General features: G+C 38.7%; 1 protein-coding gene across 1 annotated transcript; it reads right to left on the bottom strand.

The window, feature by feature from the left end:
- Positions 1-590: 590 nt before the first annotated feature.
- On the bottom strand, positions 591-23,554 carry LOC133150406 (MICOS complex subunit mic25a-like). The gene is made up of 8 exons (XM_061272909.1): positions 23,328-23,554; positions 21,981-22,053; positions 21,525-21,648; positions 20,787-20,910; positions 11,167-11,250; positions 9,246-9,316; positions 5,366-5,501; positions 591-1,152 (listed from the first exon to the last, which is right to left on the bottom strand). The coding sequence occupies exons 1-8, from the start codon at positions 23,409-23,411 to the stop codon at positions 1,129-1,131; spliced, it is 720 nt and encodes a 239-aa protein (XP_061128893.1). The 5' UTR covers positions 23,412-23,554; the 3' UTR covers positions 591-1,128.
- Positions 23,555-23,655: the final 101 nt, after the last annotated feature.

Here is a 23,655-nt window from a genome sequence, read left to right as displayed (position 1 = left end):
AAACTGTTCTCTTGCTGCACAACGGTGGGGGTTAAGCAGGCTGTCCATTCCCTAAAACACCTTTCTTTTTCTCATCCCATCTAATGGCATTAGAGAGGTGGAAGTCTTCAATAAGGGTTACAGAATGGAATGTGTGTGGCTTCCACAGAGAGCGCACACACACAAGCATGACTGGCTGCGGAGCAGTAGTGCAGAGGATCAGGATGCTAATAGAGGTCCAGATTTCGGAGAAGACGGAAGAAGGGGAGAGTTGCCTTACTGCTGAAAGCTATGGTTTGTTTTTTATTGACTACATAAATACACATTTCCCGCCTATGGGTTCTCTTGCAGGGCAGTACGTTGGACTAGTGGTCAGGTGTCTGCCTTACAGTTGTGAGTTTCACTCTCAGCTCTGGCCTTACTGTTTGGAATTTGCATGTTCCCCTCATGATACATTTTCACTTCTCCAGCTAAAACTCAATTATCTTTCTAGCGTTCTAATTTGTAGGATATATTTCATATGTGATATTGAACTGAAAGCTTCATCTCATTGTCCTGCTTCAACTTTTTTGTTGGATTCTGTTCACTAAATGAATACAGACAAGGAGAAATAAACTATAAATAGTTTAATAAAATCAAATAATACTGTACAGGCCTGTTGCACAAAACAAAACTTCCTGTGTGAAATAGAAAACCACAAAATTTTCAAAGCGGTCCATCTACATAAATAATAATGCCGAGCACAGTCCCCATACATTCATCTTTTTTATCACAGCACAAGCAGCAGAAATCTGGACGCAAAGTGAAGTTGAAGTTCATGTGTGCATAAAAGAGCCTTGAATGAATCTTTATTGTTTAAATCGGGCAAACGGCCTCTAATGGTCTTGTAACAGATTGATTCCAAATTGTATTGAGTCAGACCTCGAACCCGCCACTATTGACTTTTTTTCTTGTACTGTGTAAAATGTAGCAGTGCCCAATAATAGCAGAATTTCTATTACTGCCGATAAATAGCATCCAAAGACATTTGAGGAACGAGGCATGCTAACAGGTAAGCAACTCAAATCTGCCATAATTCAACACAAAATTGTGATGGAGGGTGATGCTCTTAGAGGTATAGCAAAAGCCATTGTCAGAAATTCTCCATCTTCATCCATGGTTGACAAAGTAGTTCTAAAAGAAGAAAAATGAAAACTTTATTGAGAATAAGAATTAAAAAAACAAATCTTATGAATAAAAGATGAAAGCGGCATACATTTTTATTTTCATTATTATAACAGTTTTTACGTCACCCTTGTGGCCAGCATGCAAACAGTAAAAGGGATGGATACACAAGGTTTGTCATCAACGGTGATGACGAGCTCATTCTGGATTTGTGACTGCTTTCACTGTCTGCTTGCACATTGGCCAAGAGCAGTGACTATGCTCCGGTCACAGATAACTGCGGCTTTTTTCCACAGATGTCTTCAAGTGAAATACAAGTTTTGATTGGTTGTGTTCACGCCCACAATGGCACGATCCCCTCCTGCCTTTTTCTTTTTAATGTGCGAGTTTGTGGGCACCTGCAAAATTACTACGCACAGGATTTGCGGCGGTCATGAAAATAGAGCTCTATGACTCAATGTTGTCAAGCGGCCATGCATTATACAGGTTGCATGGTTGAGAAAAATCCCATTTCGCTTACACGTAAACTCTATTGCACGTACACATGGCTTAATTATTGGAGAGAAAAAAAAGCCAGAATAGAAAAAAAACACACATCTTGTTGACAGGTACTCGAAAATCTCAGGTTGGTACACGCAGCGTCAGTTTAATTGTCAGATAAAAAAAACAAGCTTGTATGTAAACCAAATCAAAAACTTTTTTTAATCTGTTCGATGATGACAGTTTCACTTGGCAAAACACAAAAAAAATCAATGAGAAAAATGAGAGGCCAATCTAAATCTGAGTGAGCCTTTGTAGGCAAACTATTGGAAAGCAGCAAATGAGCAATTTTAAAGTTCCAGATGCGGGTCTTCAAAACAGCTATGAAAGGCAAGAATGGTATTTGTTTATTTATTGACAAAAGACAAGAGAAGAAAAGAAAATTGATCTCTCTGGGAATACAGGTTTGAATCTGGGGGCGATCACAAAAGAGACAGATGGAATGTGTGACAAAAGGACTTGAAAATGGATGGCGGGTATAAAATGGACTGCTTTGATAATACAGTGACTTGGATGCAACAAAGAACAGTGAACACCCCCCCTGTTGGCCTCTTTTATCCCAGCCGGGGGGCCTTGAGTTCCACAATACCGCTTCCCGTGTGTGAAGGTGGAAGCGGCAAAATCCAGACTGAAATGAGTGCTAGGTTAAGGGGTGATGAGGCTTTCTATTGAACACAATACAAGCAGATGTCGAATTATTATCAAGGCCCCCTATCAGAGTGTGTTGAAAGAGGTTAAGCCGACTGCTGGAAAGGTCAGGGTTCACTCTGTGAAGTGTACAAAAATGCCTCACAACCAAGGTAATTTTGAGAAGCTTCCTTCTAGTACGTCTCTGCACCGGCAAACTCTTTTTTTTCTTGGTTGGAAACTGCGAGGTGTCTGAAGGCCACAACCTAGATAAAAGAGGCTCGAGATTTGACTGCTTGATAGTACATGGCAGAGCAACAAAAGGCCGGACTGAAAGAGGACGAAAAGTGAAGTGATAATGGTGGATGGGGACAGAAAGATGGTTGGCCGATAAAGGGAATGGAAAATGAAAAAGAATGAAGACTGCACGTCTCACAAGACAAGCTTAGAATGATTAAGGTAGGCAGGGTATTTTACTCAGATTTGAAAGAAGGGTACATGCACGTTGTGGCACGTCAGAGCATATTTACATGATTAGTTTTCAAAGTAAAGGCGTCATTCAATGCCCTAATTGTTATTTTCCAGCATCAATAAGGTCTTTGGATTCAAAGTTCTCAAATCGAGGTCCAGAAGGTAACAACCCTGTCACAGTTTAGCTTTCGCCACAGGTTATTTCAGTGACTGTGACTACGACTGATCAAGCATGTGATATGACCAAGTTTGCCAATGTAACGTGTTTATACTCCTTCTATGATTGATTACGTGACTTTTGTACCGGACCATTTATTTGCAAATTTTGTCAAATGTGAAGTCAATATTGAGCTTTCTTCTTCTGCTCCCCCAACTGTTAACCGCCTACCCTTTTAAAATGTTCTCAAGTTTGCACTATTTCCTCCCTGTTGTTTTTTCTGATTCCTTGGTGTTGCCCCCGTAAGCTTTTGCACATTTCAACTGATCCTACTTTTGACATGTCACGTACACATGTACTTATTTTTCTCTAGGTGCAATCATTGAGTTCTTTTGCCCAACCAGTTTTAATTATATTTCAAACACGTTTGTCCACTATCTCAGTCCCATTTTGTCTTCCTAATATTCTCATTTGATTGCCTCATTATTGACAAGCACACTAACCATGCTCATGTGGTCTCAGTAACAGCACGACTCTTAAAAGGAAGGGGGAAAATTTACTTTTTAAATTGTAAAATATTCAATTATTGAAGTGGTTGTTTAGTAAAAGTCAGCATGCCCTTTAATACTTCAGGATATTAAGAAATATAAAATCAATATCAGTAAAAACAGTTGGAGTCTGCTTTGAAAGTGTTTCTGTTTGTGCTTGTTATAAGCATTCTAGCTTGATGGTATCCTATGGTTTGGACACAGCAAGAAATCAAAGTTTTACACAAACTGCATCTCAAAAAGGGAGGACCGTTTTAACAGTATCTCTTTACATACTCCCTCGGCATCCTTAAATAGAATTTCATTCCAATTAAAACTTAGTATTTGACTAATGGGGAGTCATTGCTGGATGGAGCAATAACAGACTTAAAAGACCAAAATCATTTGGTAACACTAAAACAAAAGCAAAAGGTCCTTTTCACAAGGTGGGAGAATCAAACTTAAGAGAAATTTGACATAAACCAGAAAATTAGTTTATGTTTACAATCCGAGATTAGATTACAAACAGTATTCCTCATTTTATGACGATGAAACACATTATTTGGATTTGTGTAGTTTTTGCATAATCCTGGTTGCTATAGCAATGTGCAAGATGGCAGGAATTGTGATTGATCAACAATATTGTATTCTTTTTTTGTAAAAATAGAAGCTGACATTTTAACTGCTACAGTTTTGCACTCAATATCATTTGTCTTTTTGTGCTCAGGCCAGATATTTTCTTCTCTTTTCTTAAACTACAATCTTATTTTTAACATCTCCCCCGATTGTCTTTAAGCCATTGGTCTGTCTGTTCTTTTTCGCTTCCTCTGTGAGAGTCAGGCCACTGACGTAATGAGACTGTATCAGACTGTACAGCTCAAAGGGTGGTGCATTTGTAAGGCTGCAGATAAATGCCAGGAGAATCCTGCTGAGTGTCTGGACAGCGCACTTGAGTTATATCACCATTTCATGTCAGACTCGGTCTCATTCAGCTCTGCAGGGTCTCTGTCATTTGGTCTACAGCATAGTATGCATAACAAAACACTTTGAACAGGTGGAAGTGTCATGCCGCAGTAAGACCACTCTGACATGCAGTCTTGATCCCTAATGTGCTGTGAAGCTGATCATAAAAAAGTATGCTTTTGTATTGGACTTTCAAACATGAGAAGAAAATGATGAAGACAACTCCTCATATTTGGCTTGCATTTGGAACATGCAACAAATTTAGACATCCTAAAATTATGCAGTGACCAACGGCTCAAAAGACAGCATGCTTGTTTTGGTCTTTTCTTGTTTTTAAATTGTTTTTGGACTACCATAGCTCGGGCTTATGACAGCTTTTGGTGAAACATAATTCTGAAGTGACAGCAAGTGGAAGCAACTATCCAATATTCTCGTTTTTTTTCTCAACATATTCACACTTAACTTTTTATGAATTTCAAGTAAGTAGTATTAAACTTAGGTACAAATGATACATTTAACTTGAGTTGCTAATTTTCAAAATGCACTTTAGTCTTCATTTACAGTCCATTATTTTGCTCGTGTCGAGAGAAAGATTCGAAAGAAAAAACAATATTTTACAAAACTCAGAAACACTGTTTGTTGCTTTAACTTTTCCATTCCAGTTTTCTACACTTCATTTCAGAGTCCAATCCCAACTAAAAGTTTTTTTTCTTGAATTTCCACAGATATGAATTTTAAAAAATACATGTCAGAATGGCACATTTCAATTTGATAAAACATTATTTTAATCTTGACAATTAATATCTTTATTCTGTAACTTTAAATTAATCAAACAGTTTTCTTTAGATCACCAGATTGTCAGAGGAGTGTTGGCTGAAAGTTTAATCCAAAAACTGAGGTATTTTATTCTAAAGACTAAATTGAAGGATGTGCTTACCCTTTTTGCGGCATTGATGCATTGCATGTATTCTTTGGCCAGGTCGGAACATCTTAAAGTTTGTTTTCCGTTCACCTTGTAGCATGATAAAAGCTGAGCTTGCAGGCCGGGACATACGCCGTCGGTGTTCCGAGAACTGCAACAGACACGCAAAAACGAAGATGTGCAAAATGTTCAGAAAATGTTCAGAAATAATTGGTGACCTGTTGCTTTATGAATTGTTACGTGGAAATAGGGGATATATATATTTTTTTCGTGGTGTTCTTCCATTATTTTTTTTCAAACACCTATTATGAACAAAATATATCTGAGCCCTGTTTTCAATTTCAAAGTTTCATTCAGCTCACAACAATACAATCTGAGCTTCTTTTGTGTTTTCTAGGCAGAAAGTCGTGAAAAAAAAAAACATTTGTACCGAAGCGAGTACATCGTAACTCGAGGTCACAGAAAGATGAAAGGAAATATATCAGTTACACCCACGGCAACCCACTTTAGCAACTGACGGTGTGGACGGCATACTATGTGCTTCGCTGCAAATCACCCAATTAGAGCTAAATAACATTTAATTGCGAGGAAAGGCTCATTCTGATCGAATACAACCGAAAAGTCTATGTTGAGATATTGAATTAGCCATGCTTAATTAGCTATGTGGGTTGTATAATAATTGGCCCGTCTATCTGTGATTGTTAACTATGACAGGTTTGATGTCTGGGTGCATCCGTCTGACTGACTGAAGCGGCGACCAACAAGTTACATACGCCTACAGTAGCTACACAGCACGCACACATCCTGTGAATGTACATCGCAGACACGCACACACACACATCCAGCATGCCAAGACATCCAATTAGCGCACACATGCCGCTACTCTGTGAAGAGTAGTTAACAAATTTAATTGGAAAACAAATTAAAGGTTTCTTTTAGATTTCATACCCAGAGGAGGCTGACCTCAACATTCTAATTGCAGTACATCCATGTCCATGTGTGCAATGCACATTATCATCTGACAAACAACAGTTGAGTTATTCAATGTGCTAATGATATCACAAGGAAAGAGGAAAATAAAAACAGACAGAAGTGAGATAAAAGATGAGAAGTCACAAAGGATGGATCTATTGGTGTTATTCTACACATTCTTAAAGATTATGGCGTATCTGAGTTTTTCTTCTGTTTAATCTTTTGCTTTTTGAGTTTCCTCATTTTTCTGACTTTCCTCTCACGTCATATTTGCAACACAAAGGAGACACCAAAGCGCTATCTTTATCTCTTGCAAGTGATGAAGCTGCCAAAGATAAGTAGCCGTCTTTTAATTTGAAATAAATGGGCTTCATTTGTGGACCCAAAGCCTCCCGATAGCAGAGAGAGCTTATTAATAATGGCGCCTGAAGATAAAATGAGAGAGTAAAGAGCCGGTAAAGCTTTGTCTACAAGCCACAACAACCTGAAGGCTGTCCAAGGGCTTCATTTTATTCGAGGCTTTCAAAGCCGAATGCTGCTGATGTTATTTTGACGTGTAAATTTATTGCTGACATTGTAGGTGAGTTGAATACAAAAAACCCCCAATAACAATTCTGCATCTTGGGTCATCAAGTAACAGAGCGTTCCATTAATGAAATTGCATTATTATCATTATTATTATTATTATTACAATATTTTTATAACCTTTGAATGCACACATGGCCAGATGATCTTCTGTTTACATGCCAGTGCTTTCCACCAGAGGAGATTTACTAAAAAACAGCGAATCGATTCAAATTCACATTATTTCTATGACCACTGTGGGTTTTTCTTTTATGAGTAAAGGGGTGCCAATGCGTACTTCCATGTACTTCAGATGACAAAGAGGAGACCTAAAATAAGTACATTCACTGACAGCCTGTCAAGCCTTGAAAGTGGTGTTTTGCTGTGTGTATGTATTCGATGTTCTCTGGGACTGATCTACGAAAATATAAACAGTAAGATTAGATACTTAATTAACAGTGCTGCTTGTTATTTTTAATTTCTGCCCGTAATGTGGAGGCGGACAACACAGAGGCCTCAGACTTGTGGACCACACAGAGGAGCTTATGCAGCACAAAGAGAAATGAGAACAAATAATGAAAAGAGCTGCAAATTAAAAAATGATGAGATACAAAAGCTGTTTTTTCTTTTTATACATAAATAAATATCTATAGCTTTGTGTGTGATTAATAATATACTCTTATCAGCCCCAAACAGCAATCCTCACCAACCATAACACACTTTAATTTGATTACTTTGAACAGACACTTTCTTTGTTAAATGCCGCGTCGACAACAAATGTGTCCAAGGGAAATGTCAAGTTAAGATACTGGCTGGAAGAGAAGTTAACATAAGACAACATGAGAATGCGGTAGCACGGTGCAATGGCATTTAGCACATCTGCCCAAACACTTGAGCGGTTCAACATGCATGGAGAGTTAATTGTGCACTCGAGATTATCCATGGGCAATGATTGTTTGACTATATGTGCCCAAGGGGTGAAACTAGTTCAGCCTCCGGCACTCTTTTAATTGGTGTCAATCAGCCACAGCATGCTACGCTGCCGCAAATGTGGTGAGAATCTCAAATTCAAAATAAAATATTTCCAAATACAGTAAGTTACAGGTATCAATTGCTTCGGTATGCTGATATTTTAAAGTTGCTCCTTGAAGCACGTGATGGGGCGGTAGCTCACTTGACCTGTCTTCCTGCCTGGAAATCGGATAGTTGGGGCCCAGTTCAAGCTTATATTGCTATTACGATTGCTATTATTATTGCCACCAACATCATGTCATTCTGAAATGATGTTTAAATGGAAAACAAGGACGCCATTTGAAGAAAATAAATAAATTAATTGCACTGACATTGTCTAATACAGCACCTGTTGGCAGTGTAGCCGCAAGTAGCTTACAGCTTGCTGCAAAACAAATGGCCCATAATACGGACCGTCGTCAGACTGTTTATAAATAATTGTTTAATGGGCAAAAATAACTCTGCACTGACTGTCAGACAGTTTTATTTCCTAGAGATAATTTTTTTATTTGTCTATTTAAATGTTGTGTTTCAGCCAACATAATTGCTACTGTGGTTCTGACATCACTTTCGTGTTACTTAAATTTTACTCTGCAATGCGTGTGCCAGATATCGAAATATAAACCGTGAAACTGTTTGAAGTTGTGTTCTTTGTTTTAAAGTATGAACTTGAGATGTCTGTTTAAAAAGATGTATATATTTCTATGTTTAGGGAACTACATTGTTTGATATCCATGCATCATTTAGGATTCTGCCCTACACCAGCATCACAAGTCCTTTAATTGGCTGCCAACCGGTCTATGGTGTACACCGACCATGGTGAGCACAAGTAAAATGGAGATGGCATGAAAGGTTCCCGATGATCAAGACAATCTGGATGAAGGCTTTATTGGAGTCACATCTAATTTTGTTTATAAGTTATTTGGTAGTCACAGTGATTTAGTAATAGAAAGCACTGACAGAAACGTTCACTGCAAGCCCAATTCTGGTCTCTACTTTGACTGCAAGTATTTCAAATTGAAGCGCGTTTCCCAAGTGTGGCTCATTAAAGGTTCGCTGTGAGACACACTGACCACAGGGAGTGTGCGTATTGTTTAACTCAACTTAATTAAAGTTACCAATTAAAACACTTATCATATTAGTCAGGTTTGCTCTGGAGAATGCAAGCATTTAACCGGTTACAAAATGAGGAAAAGAAGAGATCCTTATCTATTACTACTTATTAGTCTGCTGTGCGGGGTACATGCAGATTGTGTGTACGTGTGTGAAAGCCCTGAGGGGCTAATACAGAAAGGGAAATTGTGTGTGTATGCATCTATGTGTGTGTGCGCGCGTGTGTATATCTTACCTCACAATGGATTCTGTCTTGGATGCAGCTTGGTGGAACTGCTCCTTGCTCTGTTCATATATTTCCAAATTCTACACACCGAAAAGCACAGAAAACATTTGACAAGGTCAGGTAAACTATTTTGTTATTGAAAGTTATTGTAAGTTTTATTATAAGTCCAAACGTACGTAAATATAAGCTGCGTGCAAGAGACAAATGATTTTCCCTCCCACCATTCTTTTTGTTAAATAATGGAGAATTGGACAGTGTTCCGAAGGAAAAACTAAATAAACAGTGCCAATCCATAACCACTGCAACCTCTCTTCTGCTGTGCTTTCTAGCATAACCCTGCACAAACGCAGCATTCTCTCCAAATATTTAACCAATAAACTATACCAGCTGAGAATAAAGGATGGCAGAAAAAAACGAGAGGAAACTCCTGAAATTATTGTATGATAAAGGAAAAGCAAAAAAATGCTAACATTTCATACAACCTTTAATATTTAGAAATGGATGGCAAACTGTGCGATACCTGAATAATCAAGTAGTAAGACAATGTTAATATAAGAAAAGCTTCAATAGGCTGACATCATTTTTGATTCAGTGCAGCCAAACTCTTGTAATGAAAACATTTTCCAAAGTCAAACAGACTAAACCACAGCAGAGTAAAGCAAGCACACTGAGCCCCGCATACAAGCAGAGAAATTCACACATTTGTACAGTACGCAGGCAGCGCACCTGATTATACAATGCATGGAAAAATGCAGACGGGGCTCATTCTCTACATCTTTCTGTCCTTCACAGGCGCACCCGCGGAGAGGTATATCAGCAAACATCCAAGGCCCAAGAGCAAACACAGCTTGCACAGCCCGTATGCCAGCTTGCCAGTCTTCTAGGCCCTCTGTATACCAAACCTGTTGCTAATGAGACTTTCATAAATAGTCGCACGTCTGACACTGGGATAGCGTGCCAAAGACTTGAAATGTGCAAGACAACTTTAGAATCAACCAAATAAATCGACTAGACCCTCATAAGCGTTTTCTCAGATTTTTGGGGTGAGTTTTGCCACCAAAAAGAGGAATAATTTGAAGATCAGAATTTTGTGGTGTAGCAAGAGCAACATTAACAGTGCCATACATGTTATACATTTGGGTGAAACCCAACACCGCTCGTGGCCAAAACAACGCCATACCTACAGTACGGTTCCAAATACCAGTCAATGTTAGCACAAAACATTCAAGCTTCTATTAGAAAAGGGCATGTTTGCAAAGAAGAGTGGACAAAAATACATTAATGGGGTCCTTCCCCAAAAAAACAGTGCTGTAATAAAAATCAAACCTGCAAGAAAGTATTAGTTGGAGGGTATATTTATGCAATGGTGTTATTGTACAGTTTTAATTGGTCCCCTTAAAAGAGTTCAGCTTGGTTTTCAGTTGAGTTGTTCAGTTTACAGGTAGCATTAATGATGGGCAACAAAAATTTACTTTATCTTAATAAATAAAACTTAATAAATCTATTGGTCGCATGTTTTATGTACATCACAAATATGTGGCATTTGAAGAGGGGTGTGTAGACTTTTACTGTTTATGTTTTAAGAGGACCTTTCCGTGTAGGACATGGAAGAACTGCTTGCCAACAAAAGGCCATGCAAAGGTTCTTATTGGTTGGCACCCAGTGAGACTGAGACTTCAATGAGAATACACCTTTTTTCAGTCCGGCAAATGTCAAACAGTTGAAAGGGAATGAAAACAAATAAAATGGCTCCCTGCAGTGGACCACGGTTACTAAAAATCACTGATCTTTTCTGTTTGAAGAATCAGTTGTGTATGTTTGCTTAAGTGATTTTGCGAAATATACCAGTTTCTACTTTTGTCTGTTTTTAGTTTGTGTAAAAGTGACGCCTCTGAAAGTGTATTGATGTGTTCATGTTTATGTAGCGTACCCTCTTTTCCAGGAGAGCTACTTGCTGCTTGTAGAATGCGTCCAGTGCCTTCAGTCGTAACTCTTTCTTTTGGAGCTCTTGAGCCTGCATGAGGACACGCATGCAGCACACACACACACAAATATGAAGGTGGATTAAACACAAAATGCTATATGGTGGATTAGTCAGGTCTACAGGAGCAGTAATAAGGCAGTTTGACCCAAAACCAAAAGTCTCAACATGAAAAACTTTCTTCAACAGAAAACTCTTTGATTAAATATGAAACGCAGTATGACATTGTGAAAACTGAAAAAACATGATGAAATACTGTTATTTCAATTTATTGACAAAAAAATTAAAAAATGCTTCTGTAATGATCCTTGGATTGTGCATTGTAACCAATTGCTGTAATTATTGGCGCTGCAGCTATTATGCTACCTAACAATAACAAAACAGAGAAACACCGCTGAGTCTCACACTTTGTAGTCCAATTGTCAGAGGCCAAAAAGACCAAAATATTCATTAATAGCATAAAACTAAATTGAATGCTCACTCTAAAAGCACTGTTGGTAGGGGTGCTGCTTGTAATGTACTCAGATTGCAAAGATTTACAAAGTTCGCCAAACACCCACTGCTAAATTGCGTGTTCACTCAGATTGTGCACGCGGTTGGCAAAAAGGAATTTTCTGATTAATTGACAAAATAATGGATAATTTAATTTGTTATTAAAATAACCATTAGAAGAAGCCACCGTAGGCAAGTAACCACTGCATCAAAATGAATTCAAATAAACATATTTCGGATTGAAAATGGGACATTTAGAAGGTTCAAGACACCACACCACACCTTCCATATTTTGCACAAAAACAATAACCTCAAGTTCAATCCCTGGAAAGAAAAATAATGAAATAATATTTGATCAAAACTTTCTAAACTATATCACAACATCCACAAGAATGTCCTGATTACTTAAGGTAAGGAGACTTTGGGCACAGTGTAAACATCAGAGCAATAACAGAGACACACATGTACACACTAGGAAGAAGATTCATCATAATTATCACGGCCGCTGAACACCAAATCAAATCAAAGGTGGAGTATAAACAAACTGAGGCAAAAAAACCCGAAAAAAAACCGATTCAGATGCGATGAGTACCCATGAAAAATAGGGCCTAAATGAGTTCACCTGTCTGTTTGATATTAAAGATTGGGTTTATGCTTGGAAAGTTTGAGTTACAAGCGAGCGTCTTTAAATGAAAGTAAGCACACTCTTCCTATCTGTATGCCTACTGTGTTGTTCCAGATTTAATTTGCAGCCAGAGAGGAAAATGAGAGTGAATCATACAACTCCCCTGTTGTCCCTGCAGGGGTCTGCAAGTCTACGCTAGATAAGAGGCAGCCAGGCAAGACTCGGCACACACCGCAGCCCACACGAGCCAAACTACAGACACACGTGCGCGGGCACACACACAAATAGTGACCCATTTTGTCTTAAGGAGACGAAAAGAATCTAGATAAACATCATCGGGGGATGACTTGATTGTGATCTTGAATACCACTAAAACTACGCTGGCATAGCAAAATGCAGGTTAACCTATACGCTGAGTGCTAACATGGTAATGTGTATGGTGTGATGTCTCGGCCCTCTAAAAAAAAAAAAGTAGGCTGCTAAGGTCATGTATTAATATTCAGTGTTGTTCAACAGTGTCAGTCTCTACTTAGTTCCATAATCTTAACAGTATATTGATGCAAAAGCCGTGTAAGGATATAGCACAGAGTCTGGAAAATCTGAAGATCATTGGTCTAATGGACCATCCACAGCACACGGCCAAATAATACAGAACTTGCATTGCAATATTAGTCAAAGGATATATGACTATCGACTCACTGCTTCTCAGTGGGCAGCGTGCGTGTGCGTGTGCGTGTGCGCGTGCGTGTTAATACCATCTGATAAAACCAGCAGTCTGTTCGCCTCTTTCCCAGTTTGCCTATTCTCATTATTTACTCCACTGGGTTTATTTAACACATAGCTTCCAGCTAGACAATAAATTAGCACTCAATAATAATTGGACTGGTAATTACGACCAGACAGCTACACAGAGAAGGAAGAACAAAATGAGCCATTTGATTTCTTTTTTTTTTTTACAGCTTCTCTTGTTTCCATTAACAGTTCGGCCCATTATAGAAGAACTGCTCCCCAGTAGATAACACATTTTCAATATGAGTGCAAGTTGTCTCAATAAAGAATTCGCTAAAAGCGTATCTTCTTTTTTATCAAATTTGGTACACAGAACATTTGCAACATTTAAATACCGTAAATTCCGGACTATAAGCTGCGACTTTTTTTCCAAAACTTTGAACCCTGCGGCTTATAGTCAGGTGTGGCTTATATAACGATTTTTTTCGTGATTTTTGTGATGACTTGATCACTTTTATACACTGCGGTATCTTGAAGAAAAAAACAACAACAAAAATACTATTTTGAAACACTACTATGGCTGCTGCTTATTCTGGCTGTGTTGCTTGTGACTATTATGAGCTTTAGTAGGAATGCACGCTAGGTGACCTGCGTCAAAGGGCTCTAAACCCTTCGTCACAGGCAGTGTTTAGAAAGACATGTTAAAGTATGTTATCAAAACTTTAAAAAGGCTTTCTGTGAACGGTCTTTCCTTGTAAAAAGACGCGTGTGCACGTGTGGCTTATAGTCCGGTGCGGCTTATATAAGAAAAAAACTAAAATATCCCCCAATTTTAGCTGGTGCGGCTTATAGTCCGGTGCGGCTTATAGTCCGGAATTTACGGTAATTAGAAATTATTGCTGAGACAACGATAAAGGCGCCATAACCTCAGTGAGCTTGTTTAACATTCAGGCTGTCAGGGGGAAAATATTTTTCTAAATTTTCAGGGGGTGCTATGAGGTGATTTTGTGGGGTCGATTTTGGGACAATCGACATTTCCACATCCATTACAGACATTGCTTAAAGCAGGTTATCTGCACACTCACCAAAATGAAACATTATCTCTGTTTTCCAAAGATAGTACAGTATAGCAACAACACATTTCATCTCTTTTGAGATATATAAATAATGTTTTTTAAGCATTAGTGCGATTTTTAGGAATAATTAAGGCCTTTTTTGTTGTAAGATTTCTGCATTTACTATAAGCATCTGTGTCACTGTTAAGCATTCATTTGGGAGGATTAAATGCGTGACTAAAAGGATCAGAAGCACATCCTGTCAAAAGACATCATCAGAAAAGTCACAGGCTAATGTAGTTAGATCGTATGGCGTACGGAGCATGGCATAGCGCTCGCAAAACACACGCACACGCGTGTAATGCCAGCCTACTATCTTAACATGCAGAAGCGTATCAGTTCCTGCAGATTACAATTACCGATACAGGTGTTGCCTTATCAGCACCTCAGCCTTTTCCTCTCCTGTCTGTGCCTTTGTTCACTTTTCCCCTCGACTATAGCCTCAGTTATCTCCCCGGTACTCAGTTTTTTCCCCCCTGGTGCTCTCTTCAATCTCTTCAAAATTTCCTCTCATCTTGATATTTATTTTGTTGTTTTTTTTCCTCATGACACCTGATCTTTGCTGCTACCCAATGCCCTCCCCTGCTTGTATGCACTGTGGCTAAATGGAATAAAACTCATACTAAAGACGCAAATTAGAATGTAATATTCTAAGCATGCACCAGCATATTCATTCAACAATAACACTTGCCTAAAGGCTGGCAAATCGATTGAAATTCAAGAGATCGCACGCATTTAACTTCTTCTTACTCATTCCCATTGCTTAACATCATCGAGATGAAATATGTCAAACTAAATAAGCAGTCGGAGAAGTACATGATAAAAGATGGGGCAATTCACCGGCTAATACGTAACATGGTAATGAAGCTTGTCCCCATCTGCATCCGCTCGCTTTTCTCTAAACGTGTACACAGCTGTTTCTTTCACACCCATTACCAAAGCCTGAAAGCGCTCCCCGACTCAGATGGATACGCCGCCGCTGCCGGATCTCTAGCTGACGACACGTCATTAAGTATAAACAAGGTAGGTAGGTGAGTCCAATCAAAGAAAACATCTGGATCAATTTACCAGTGCGGCTTCAATATCAGATTGATGGACAAGAGTGAAAGTGGAACTACCTTATTCCTTTAAATAGAAGCCTCCGCTCTAAGAGAAGTTGTGTCGCGATTCATCACCAGGTGCAGCCGCTTCTATAAAATAGATGCCTTTTTTTGTTTCCCCTTTTTCGACACGAGATGTCATGTTAGAAATTTCTATCTCAACACACATTTGCTGCACAGAAGCTCTGATATACTGTGGAGGGGTAGGAGGAAGCCTGAAGCATTCAGCAGGCCAAGGCAAACACAAAAACATTTCAACACTGAACAAAAATAATTCCTGATTAGAAGAAACAAAACAACAATTTGAAGATGGGAGAGGCTCTACGGTTGATGAGTGATGGAAGGCCCCAGTAAAACAGAAAATTGTTGATCATGTCATTATATCATACAGGAAGACATTTCTATATTAGCCAATTAAATAATCTATCATTATTATATATGTATTATAAAACATTTCTTATTTGGATTTTTTTTTTAAATAACTCAGACCCACACAACCACACACGACCAACCACAGATCAGCTTGCAAATGTCAGATGTCCAAACTCAAAAAATAGGTGCTCTGTTATATTATTGTAAAGAAAAAAAATGGGGTTGGCGGCCTCTTTAAACAGACAAAATTAAGAAGGAATATTGTTTTTGAATCAGGCATCGTTTTAAGAATTATCTTGCACATACTAATGAAAATGGTCCAGCCAAATATGCTGGTACCCCTAACTTTAAAGTTTAGAGTGAACCGCTGCAATCAAACAGTTTCTGTAATTTTCCACTTTTAGCATGTCTCTTCCGGTATTTTTGGCCACTGATGAGGAGTAAAATTATCCAAGCACTTGGGGTTAAAAGGTGCCTTCACTGGACTGTATAATTCAGCTTTTGTATTATTATATCTGGACAAATGTGTGTAACAATGTCATGGGTTGTTCTGTTGTGCTGTTCTGCAACTGTTTTTATGTCATGTATAATTTCTAAAATAAAAAAAAAAACAATGAAGGTGTGCCTTATAATATTCAGTGCGCCTTATAGTGCAGAAAATACTGTAATTTGATATTTTTATTCTTATCAATTCTTTTTTTTTTTTTTAATAAAGATGCATTTGTCTCTTTATCTTGCAAGATAAGATCCATGACTTACATCGGTAACCAACCTTTCTGAAACTGGGCAGTGGAAATCAGTCACAAATACATAGTCCTAAAATATCTTTGCAACGAGCACAGGTTCAAATTTGTGCCAAATTTACCAACGCAGCACCAAAACATAATTGGGCCTGATGCTTGTTTCATAGAAGGTACTGTATAATTTTCTTTGTACACAAATCACAGGCAGAATTGTTGGAACCCATCTGTGAATGAATGAAAAACCCAGAATCATCACAAGAACATTGTCCCAAAAACATTGCAGCTCATCAGTATGCATTTCAGCAAATTTCAGCCACGGTAGCTCCAAGTTATTTCAGTGATGATTGTTTGTCTTGATTACCACATTAGAATCCAATGTTCCATACCATTGTGTTACTCTGTAGCCACTTTCTAAAGCAAAAAGGATAACAAGGGTCATAGTTGTTATAGAGATTAGGTAAATTGGATTATCACGGGGATAAGCAAAGAGTTGTCCATAGAGAGAATTTCACACTGTATTTAACGTGATTTAATTTAATATTCAGCATGTGGGATAACCAAAGAGAGGCAGCCATCTATACAACCATGCATGAATCCACTTGGCTCATCCTGCTCAGGGTCAATTGCGTGTGTTGTGTGTGCGTCCGAGGCAAGTGGATGGTTCATCCTTGACATTGTGTCAGATATTCAAAGGGCTGAATTTGGTTAACATATTAAGACAAATTTAAGAACAAATTAGACATTCCTTCAACATGATTTCTTCCATTTAAGCATACAAAAAGCTATTAAAACATGTAGAGGTGCTGATGATCATTCATAGACCATATTCCAAAATATTCACATTTCAATATTGTCTACTTTGCTTCCCATTTAATGCTTATTACGCAATTGAACTGTATTTCCGTCAATTCCATACCCCCCCCCAATTGTTCTTCTAGACAGCGGGGGCAATAGTTGAGATGCAATACAGTGAACCTGTTGACTTAAAATGTTGCCTAGCCAAACCACTTCCAACTAAGAATTGTAGTCAAGTTGCCAGACAAGTTAATGTGTTGGACTCGAATTCTAATGGGGTTTCCCCGCACAGTTTCGACACCTCTTCATGACAAATTATAGCCTAATGACAAATATCACCTGAATGTTATTGTTTCACTACATTAAACATTACATGAGCCAAAAGTGAGTCATTCATGCATTGTTGCATGCTATAAAAAAAACATCTGAGGTTTCTCCTTTCGTCTTTTTCTATCAGAACAAAATACTTTTTTCCCCGTTTTGAGCAAGTATAAAAACTAAAACTAATTAATGGAGGATAGTATGGGCTATATACATGGCCATTGCATTATGGTGAGGGAGGATAATGTGGACAATGTACAATCTTGCTGAGGTCCACACTCTTCTGACTGTATTTTGCAATGAGATCAAGAAAGATTCACATCAGTGTTGTGTCGAGCGCATTAATGCGATTTGATTATTACTTAAGTATTAAAACCAAAATGTAGTGTTTCTATGCTTGGAAATGACTTTTTACATAATTGTACCATAACAAATTGGTATTTAAATGAACAAAACAATTTTTTGAAACACATGCCCCTGTCATTATAAACCATTAATACTGCAAGTTGAAATTGACCATTATGCTATGATGACCATACCATGATGCATTAAAAAAAAGTAATTAAAAAGGTAAAAGCAATGCACCTTCAACTGCTTGAGCATTCACAGCGCGTGAACGTTGAGCCATTACCTTCACTCACACGATAACAGGAATCTAATTTGAGTTCCGCATGAATGAACGCAAAGCTGCCACACACTTGACTTGCATGTGCATATAAGTATTCATAGCACAGGAGAGTGTAATTACAAGGCGCCTTTGGCATCAGCACGTCCAGTCTTGTTGGACCAGTAGTTGTGCTCACTATGTCCCTCTAGTGACTTTCTATTAACAGCGGGAGAGTGCTGGAGTGAAGATAAGGCAGCCACTACAGCACGTCTTATCAAAACGAGGGAGGGAAGCAGGTGTGAGAGGAGGAGAGTCATACAAAATGGGCCACGGCCAGCGTGTAAAACAAGCTCTCCTCTCTGCTTCCAACCAACCCACCGCCACACCACTGCTATCTCCAATACCAGGAAACTCTCGGGCTGCAATTTACCACTTGCTGTGCTGATAATACAGTCTCTCCAGGGCAGGAGGCGTGAGGTGATCGGTTGGGATGGAAAGGGTGAAAGAGCAGGAGCGATACAGTAAAAGGGAAGGTAGAACAATAGCAGAATGAAAGAAAACAGCAAAGCAAGTTCCAGATGGAAGGAGTCAAGATAGTGGAAATGTTGAGAAGAAAAAAAAAAAAAAAAAAAAGAGAGGAGGCAGAAAGACGACTTAAATGGAATTACATATGACATCCAGACCCTCACTTTGAGCCACTACATGGGATTTCAAAGAAATCCATACCAGGAACAATTCAGCTCTATTTGTCAGTAAGATAAATGAGCAGATTTTTTTTTTTTTTTAATTATACAAATGTGCACAAAATCCCATCAATGATTGAATACAAACTAAACATCAAACTTATTGCAAGTTATTACAGGTTTCCTTTTTAATTTCCCCTACGTGAATATCATCGTTCGTCTCTGTGTGCCCTGCGATTGGCTAGCAACCGATTCAGGATGTCCCCCGCCTACTGCCCGATGACTGCTGGGATAGGCTCCAGCAGTCCCGCGACCCCCATGGGGACAAGCGGTATAGAAAATGGATGGATGGATGGATGGATGGATGGATGGATGGATGGATGGATGGATGGATGGATGGATGGATGGATGGATGGATGGATGGATGGATGGATGGATGGATGGATGGATGGATGGATGGATGGATGGATGGATGGATATAATTTCATGGTGTAATGCATTCCCAACAAGATGGTGCGTAAAAAAGCCATAGCTTTCAGACACAAACATGCTTTTAGCTAAGAGAGATATTAGGGTAAATAATAGGGGTGTAACGATACATCGATACACATCGATTAATCGATATAATGCTCTACGATTTATTGGCATCGATGCTAAAGGTAAACATCGATTTATATCGCCGTGTTTGACCTCGGACATTAGACGCGACTTTATTTTGAAATCCAGTTCATTGTTGCTTGCTTCCTCTTTCCGGGAGCAGGGAGCAGTGCGCGGCGTTGCTGCACATGAAAGGGGAGTCGACAACTAGTACGCGGCTCCTGGGCTGGTGCTATGGCTCGTGTCCAAAAAGACGAGGAAATTGGCTCCCCTTTAGGCTTCAAGTCATTCTTTGGAAGCACTTTGGATTCCAAAGAAAAGATGGCTCAACGGACAAGACACGTGCAGTTTGTAAATCCTGCCATGCGGTGATCAAATATTCAGGGTGCACAAATCTCGCCGCACATTTAAAGAAAAAACACGACATCAAAGTTCAGTGTTAAAGTAAGCAATTTGTATACTACAATACTCTTGTAATTTCCTAAATAAAGAGTTTGCAGTACCTTGTTGATTTTGCGTATGAATTGTTATAAATCAGGATATTGTTCTATATTTTTTATTAAAAAAAAATAATAATCGATCGTAGAGCACTATATCGCGATATATCGTGAATGAATCGCAGCAGGCTTTAAGATATCGGCAAATATCGTATCGTAGTTCTTTATATCGATATTATATCGTATCGTGACAAAACCCGCGATTTACACCCCTAGTAAATAAATTAATGTTTATTATATTCAAGAAGCTGACAACTACTGAAATATTAGGGTCAATAAAAAAGAAAGTATTTCATCTTAATATTTGTAAACCAAGCCAAATTCAGGATTGAGGGTGTTGTTTAAATTAGACAATACTCAAAGGAAGTTGGCAATCATTGAAAAGAACCAAAAACTGCTCTAATCTCCTGTGACTCACTTTGCAAGCATTAGAACAGGTTGTGGTGAAATTAAATTATTTAATTAGCTCAATGCGAAAAGTTTACATAATATAGAGTCACGGAAAAATACTTTTCATAAGGTCAAATTTTACCTAGGTTGTGACCTCCTTGTGTAATTCAGTATCAGAATTCTTGAGATGATGAATTTTCATAAAGCGCCAGTTATAATCATCAAAATTATAAAAAGAAAACCCTAAAATACAATGGACAAGTTTAAAAAAAACTTAGTTTGCCTGTGACTGTTGCAGGTTTTGGTTACACTTGTAATGACAAAAAATCTAAATTTGAATCGTGTGCATGTGTGCGTGTGCATGCGTGTATGCGTGTGCACGCATGAGTGTGTGTGTGTGTGTGTGTGTGTGTGTGTGTGTGTGTGTGTGTGTGTGTGTGTGTGTGTGTGTGTGTGTGTGTGTGTGTGCGGGCGCGCGTGCGTGCGTGCGTGCATGTATGTACCAACTGTTTGGCCTTCTCAGCCTCCTGGCGATTGTGTTGTCTCTCCTGACTCATTGACTTAATTGTCTCCGCCTCTCTTATCTGGGCCAAGTCCTCCCTCACTTTACTCTGCTGGCGATCAGTTCTGGAAAACACACACACAATCATACTTTTATTGCCCACGGGCAGTCTATAAAGTCTGACTTCCAATGCCTTCAATGCACAATGCCTCAATACTGGCTACCTCAAGAGGGCAGCATAGACCATCACTCAGATTTCATTGGGGAAGTTGACCTAAAATTTCAAAGTTAAAAAAACAAATAAATTAAAAATAAAAATAAACATTGCAGTAATTACAGAGGATTCCAACATTAAAGGGAGAATCCGTATTTTAAAGTGAATTCTCAGAATTCAGATTTTAAAGGCAGAATCCATACTTTAAAGTCAGAATTCTGACCTTAATCTCGGAAAACTGACCAGTGGGAATAATACTCATATCAGCGAGTAAAAGTAAAAATATGTATATAAATAAAGATAAAAAAATACTACTATTTTGTGACTCCAAACGGAGCCTCGCTGGTGTATTTGAGGAAAATTAAAATAGCATCCTTTTTTCCACAGCAATGTCACAAATTTTCATTGCAGAACAGACGACTCCCTATCCTATCCCAGCTGTCTTCGGGCAGTAGGCGGAGTACACCCTGAATAGGCCCTAAAACAACAGTAAGCAAATAATAGATTTCAAGGATTGTTACCAACCTGAGCGATTCTTCCTTGACTTTTGAAGTTGTTTTGCCGGTGCTTCTGGAGTGGGTGCTTGACTGGGTCTGGGGTTGTGGCTTTTGCTGGGGTCGGGTGTTGGAGCTGGCACTGAAAGAGGAACCTGAAGTAATGAGAGAGTTGATAGCAAATAGAAGGTTAATGGTTGACAAACATTCAGTGTCATCTATGTAATATTACATATTTCGGCAGAAGTGCTTCTTTGTTGTCTTTAAAAGAAGAAGACGATGAAGATGATGACAACAAAGAAAATGATGAAACAGCAACCTAGTCATGGCAACTAACTTTCACTTTGCACAAGGATTTAAAAACCACATTAAAAGCCATGGTAGGGGTTCGATGGCTCATTTTCATATGCCAAATTGCTGAACCGTTAAAATGATAAGAACTGTGTTTACATATGGACCAACTGTAAACTGACGGGGGCAACTATACCTGTGTCTCTCTGTGCAGGCTGTGGAGGAATGTTGGCCACACCCCTCATCCTCTGGAGAACATCTTCTGAAAGCTAGAAGAAGATGTCGAAAACATGTTTACCAAAATAAAAACAGAATGCTTTTGTAATCACTTTTTTTTGTTTCATTTTTTTAAGAAACTTAGAAATGGTTATTTTTGGCACTTTATTACCAGATAAGGTTAAAAATTTCAAAAATGGATTCCAGGTAGAAAGATTTATTATTAAATATAAACTGTTCATCTTTTGCGAATGCTGGAAAGAAAATGATCTGGGAGCAAAAGTTCTTTAGCGGATCACAGGAGCTTTACTGTTGAGCGTGTCTGTGTCAAGCTCCACCAAAAAAACGTCAAACCCAGTGACTCACTATTTCTAAGACTAACAACATTAGAATGTGCAACCTGGTGTAAAATGACGGTTTGGTTAGTTTTAGATTTTTTTTCCCCTTAACATTTGACAACAACTGGATGATGCCTTCTCAAGAAAATAATTTTATTGAAAGAAAAAAAAAAAAAAAAAGGAAACGCATGCTGTTACAAGGGAAACAAAAAAAATGCCCTCTCCAAACAGTAAAGGAGGGAATGAAAATATTGCTCAAGAAAATATTATTGAAGAAAGGAAATTTCATGGGAACTTGTTTGCTGCCATCAACAGGGGGTGTTCGGAAATGCACTCTGACGCCCTGACATCACTCTGAGAGATGACATTGACGCCCTTCAGGGTAGTTTATAAAATTCCGACACTTCACAGCACTTGAAGGCACCGCTGTCAGAAGCCCAACAGCAGACCTCCGATGTATATATGGACATTATTTCAGCCCCATGGTTTAACAACAAACATCTGAATGTTAGATTTGATTTAGAACACTTAAATATAAATGTAATTTACGTAGCAAACACTTTGGTTTTGGCGATCGGAGGAGCGCTTGCTACTCACCGGCTTCCCCCCCTTGCAAGATATGAGAAATACTGGGCGGAAAACTACGCCGAATTTATCAGAATGGATAAGCAACCAAGATATTGTCGCCTTACAAGACATTATCTATTGTTTTGTATTATGATCTATTGGCTCTTAATTAGAAGGACAAATTTCAAAATGCTGCAGAATGAAGTTTGGCCTCTCGGGTCCGTAGAGACTATCAACCTGTACGTCCTTGTTCGCTTCCTTCTGCATCCTACACGCATCATTCTTGCTTAGTTGAAGAGTCTTACACACGGTCCATTTGATCGAGCTCTAAATAGTTCCGATTCCGTTCATTAGCTTGACGCGTGGTGACATTGATCAAGTTAGCATAGCTTATCAACAAACGCTAGCTGACTTAGCATTACCTTGACTCCGCGAAGAATCCTGACTCTGTCCTCATCGTCCACACCGAAAGACACTTTTCTCGTAGTACTTTCGCCAGAGCCCATTCCGCCTGGAGTGATTTGATGGCTTATCGGTTCTATATCTATTTCATACAGTTAAGGCGTGTGCCTTCTAACTTTAAATGATAATCGTGTACTGCACAATAACAAATAGGATCGGGTTGCCATACTGTAGTTATCATCCCCCATCCAACCTAATGAATGCAATAAAGATTGAAGAGGGGTTTAAATGTTTCCATTTAAATAATTAGTGCTAATAACTGTGTATAAAAAAATTATGCTTTTAGTG

The sequence above is a fragment of the Syngnathus typhle genome, linkage group LG2, assembly GCF_033458585.1.
Source record: "Syngnathus typhle isolate RoL2023-S1 ecotype Sweden linkage group LG2, RoL_Styp_1.0, whole genome shotgun sequence".
Taxonomy (NCBI): domain Eukaryota; kingdom Metazoa; phylum Chordata; class Actinopteri; order Syngnathiformes; family Syngnathidae; genus Syngnathus; species Syngnathus typhle.
Note: the sequence above shows the minus strand (reverse complement) of the source record. Positions and strands in the feature narration are given on the sequence as shown.

Coding starts and splice junctions, on each gene's coding strand:
- LOC133150406 (XM_061272909.1), bottom strand. CDS start 23,411: ATGGGCTCTGGCGAAAGTACTACGAGAAAAGTGTCTTTCGGTGTGGAC. Junction 22,054..23,327: donor GGATTCTTCGCGGAGTCAAG/GTAATGCTAAGT, acceptor ATCTTCTTCTAG/CTTTCAGAAGATGTTCTCCA. Junction 21,649..21,980: donor GCCTGCACAGAGAGACACAG/GTATAGTTGCCC, acceptor TCATTACTTCAG/GTTCCTCTTTCAGTGCCAGC.